We start from the raw sequence: 1,990 nt of genomic DNA, 5'->3' as shown, positions 1-1,990 counted from the left end.
GATTGTCAATTTGTGCACACAGTAGGCCTGTTCTTGGGATCTGGGCACGAAACCAAATGAGCCTCTGTAGTGCATCTGTTATCTTGAGTGTAAGGGGTTACTGCTCCAGCTACTTTCTCGAGACCATCTCAAATCACATGTTTGAAATCTGAGAAATGATGTATCACGTTTTCTGTTTTTGTCCTCTAATTTATCTGTCCCCACACCTCTAAATAAAAGTCTGTTTATATATTTTTAAATATTTCAAATACGGAGGCTGTAGTTTAAAATAACTCCTGAAACCTAAGGTGCAAATCTGTAAAAACCAATAGAAAATATAGGATATATAATTAAAGAAAAACATCTGAAATAGAATAGTAGTGGTCACGGTACTGAAAGAAATTACTCACGTTTCATTTTCTTTCTTTGACTCTTGGACCTGTGGGTCTCCTTACCTGATGTTTTGGTTTTTTGAGTGCTTGGACTTCATACTCCCAGCCTAGAAACTGCCTGTGGTTACATCTAGCTGCATGCCTTCAGCCCTTTTCACCCAAACGCAGTTTTTCTGAGGCTCCTTAGTGTTGCCAGGCGTCTCTCTAAGCCTTGTTCTTTCATGGTTAAGCATACTTCTAACACTGGGCCATACATACCTCCCCTGCAAAGAAATCCTGTCCTGATAATAGAGCTAAATAGATGATTTATGTATTTTTTAGTTGCATAGCCTAGAATATATCCAGGTTTTTAAAATAATCTTAGGCTTAATTTTGTTCACCATCCAACGTGTCCCCATCAAAAGAAACTAGCAAGATATTTAATAAATATTTATTTGTCATTACATTAGCATTGGTGTAAAAAATGTCAATACATAGTATCTTGATTATATATAAATGGTTTAAATTTAGCATTGCTAGAATTTTACTTTACTGTCATCTGAATCTGAAATAAATCTTTAAAATAAAAAGAAATGTCCTTTACCAAACATTTTAAAATTTTTTACAGAGCCTAATTACCGTTAACTGTCAGTTCATTTAGACTAATTGCCTACTTTGTAATTTTAACTGTTCTGTGTTGCTTTTCCAGAGGCATGGCTATTGTACCTTGGGGGAAGCCTTTAATCGATTAGACTTCTCAAGTGCAATTCAGGATATCCGAAGGTTCAATTATGTGGTTAAAGTAAGTGTTTTATTTCAAAAACTACTTTGATGACTCTTTTGAATAACTGAATTTTGAAGATTACAAGTGTAAGATGTTTATGATGCTTTGGGCAGCTGCATAAATATGCACCTGTTTGCTGCGTCAGAAAAAAAGGGGGTAAGTCCAGAAGAGAACACTAAAATCCAAGGATTTCCCCAAGGTTGGTGTCATAGGTTGCTGGACCTTTAGCACTTGAGCCCTCACCTGCCCGTGCTCTGCAGTTGTGAGGATGCTGCGGGGCATCTCTCATGGGCTCGTACTATGTGCCTATGCACAGCATTGGTGATAGGAAGAGAGGAGGCAGGCATTTCCAAAGGAGCTTTACCTTGTGATTTCACATGCATTTTCTACTTGATGTTGTTCACAAACAATGGACCTTATTTCATAGAGGAAGAACAGCAAACAAGAAAAAAAAAAGAATTTTATACAAAATAGAGCTCCACAAAAGTCTTACTGCATTAATGGTGTATTTTTAGAAGAAATGTTTATCTTGGGGTACATTCAAAAAGAAAGGATCTTAGCCATATTTATTGTTTGCTTTTATTTGTCTGAAGATTAATTACTATGTGGTTTGTTCACCTTCATTCTGTTACAGGTAAAGTATGAGTTATGGTTTATGAAGCTATTAAATTTTGTGTTTTTAATGGTGCTGGGAGATAGTGGAAAGATTTTTGTTTTAATGGCTTTTAGGCATTTAAAAGTATTATCGGAAGGACAAAAAAAGTGAGAGGTTAAATAACGTTAAGGCTCAGGTAGTTTTATCTGTTTGGTTTGGTTCCAGTCAGAATCTGCCAGGGCACCTACATAACTTAGATCT

At 36.1% G+C, this 1,990-nt stretch overlaps 1 protein-coding gene across 4 annotated transcripts in view; it reads left to right on the top strand.

Annotated features, from left to right (window-relative positions):
- The window catches only part of FBXO25 (F-box protein 25), a 90,689-nt gene that overhangs the window by 41,846 nt on the left and 46,853 nt on the right, over positions 1-1,990 (top strand). For all 4 annotated transcript variants that reach the window (XM_008587987.1, XM_008587989.1, XM_008587988.1 and 1 more), the window contains one exon: positions 1,060-1,152. In XM_008587987.1, the coding sequence (XP_008586209.1) occupies positions 1,060-1,152 (93 nt within the window). The remainder of the gene's footprint in view (positions 1-1,059; positions 1,153-1,990) is intronic.

This window comes from Galeopterus variegatus, unplaced genomic scaffold (assembly GCF_000696425.1).
Source record: "Galeopterus variegatus unplaced genomic scaffold, G_variegatus-3.0.2 Scaffold4615, whole genome shotgun sequence".
Classification (NCBI taxonomy): Eukaryota; Metazoa; Chordata; class Mammalia; order Dermoptera; family Cynocephalidae; genus Galeopterus; species Galeopterus variegatus.
Note: the sequence above shows the minus strand (reverse complement) of the source record. Positions and strands in the feature narration are given on the sequence as shown.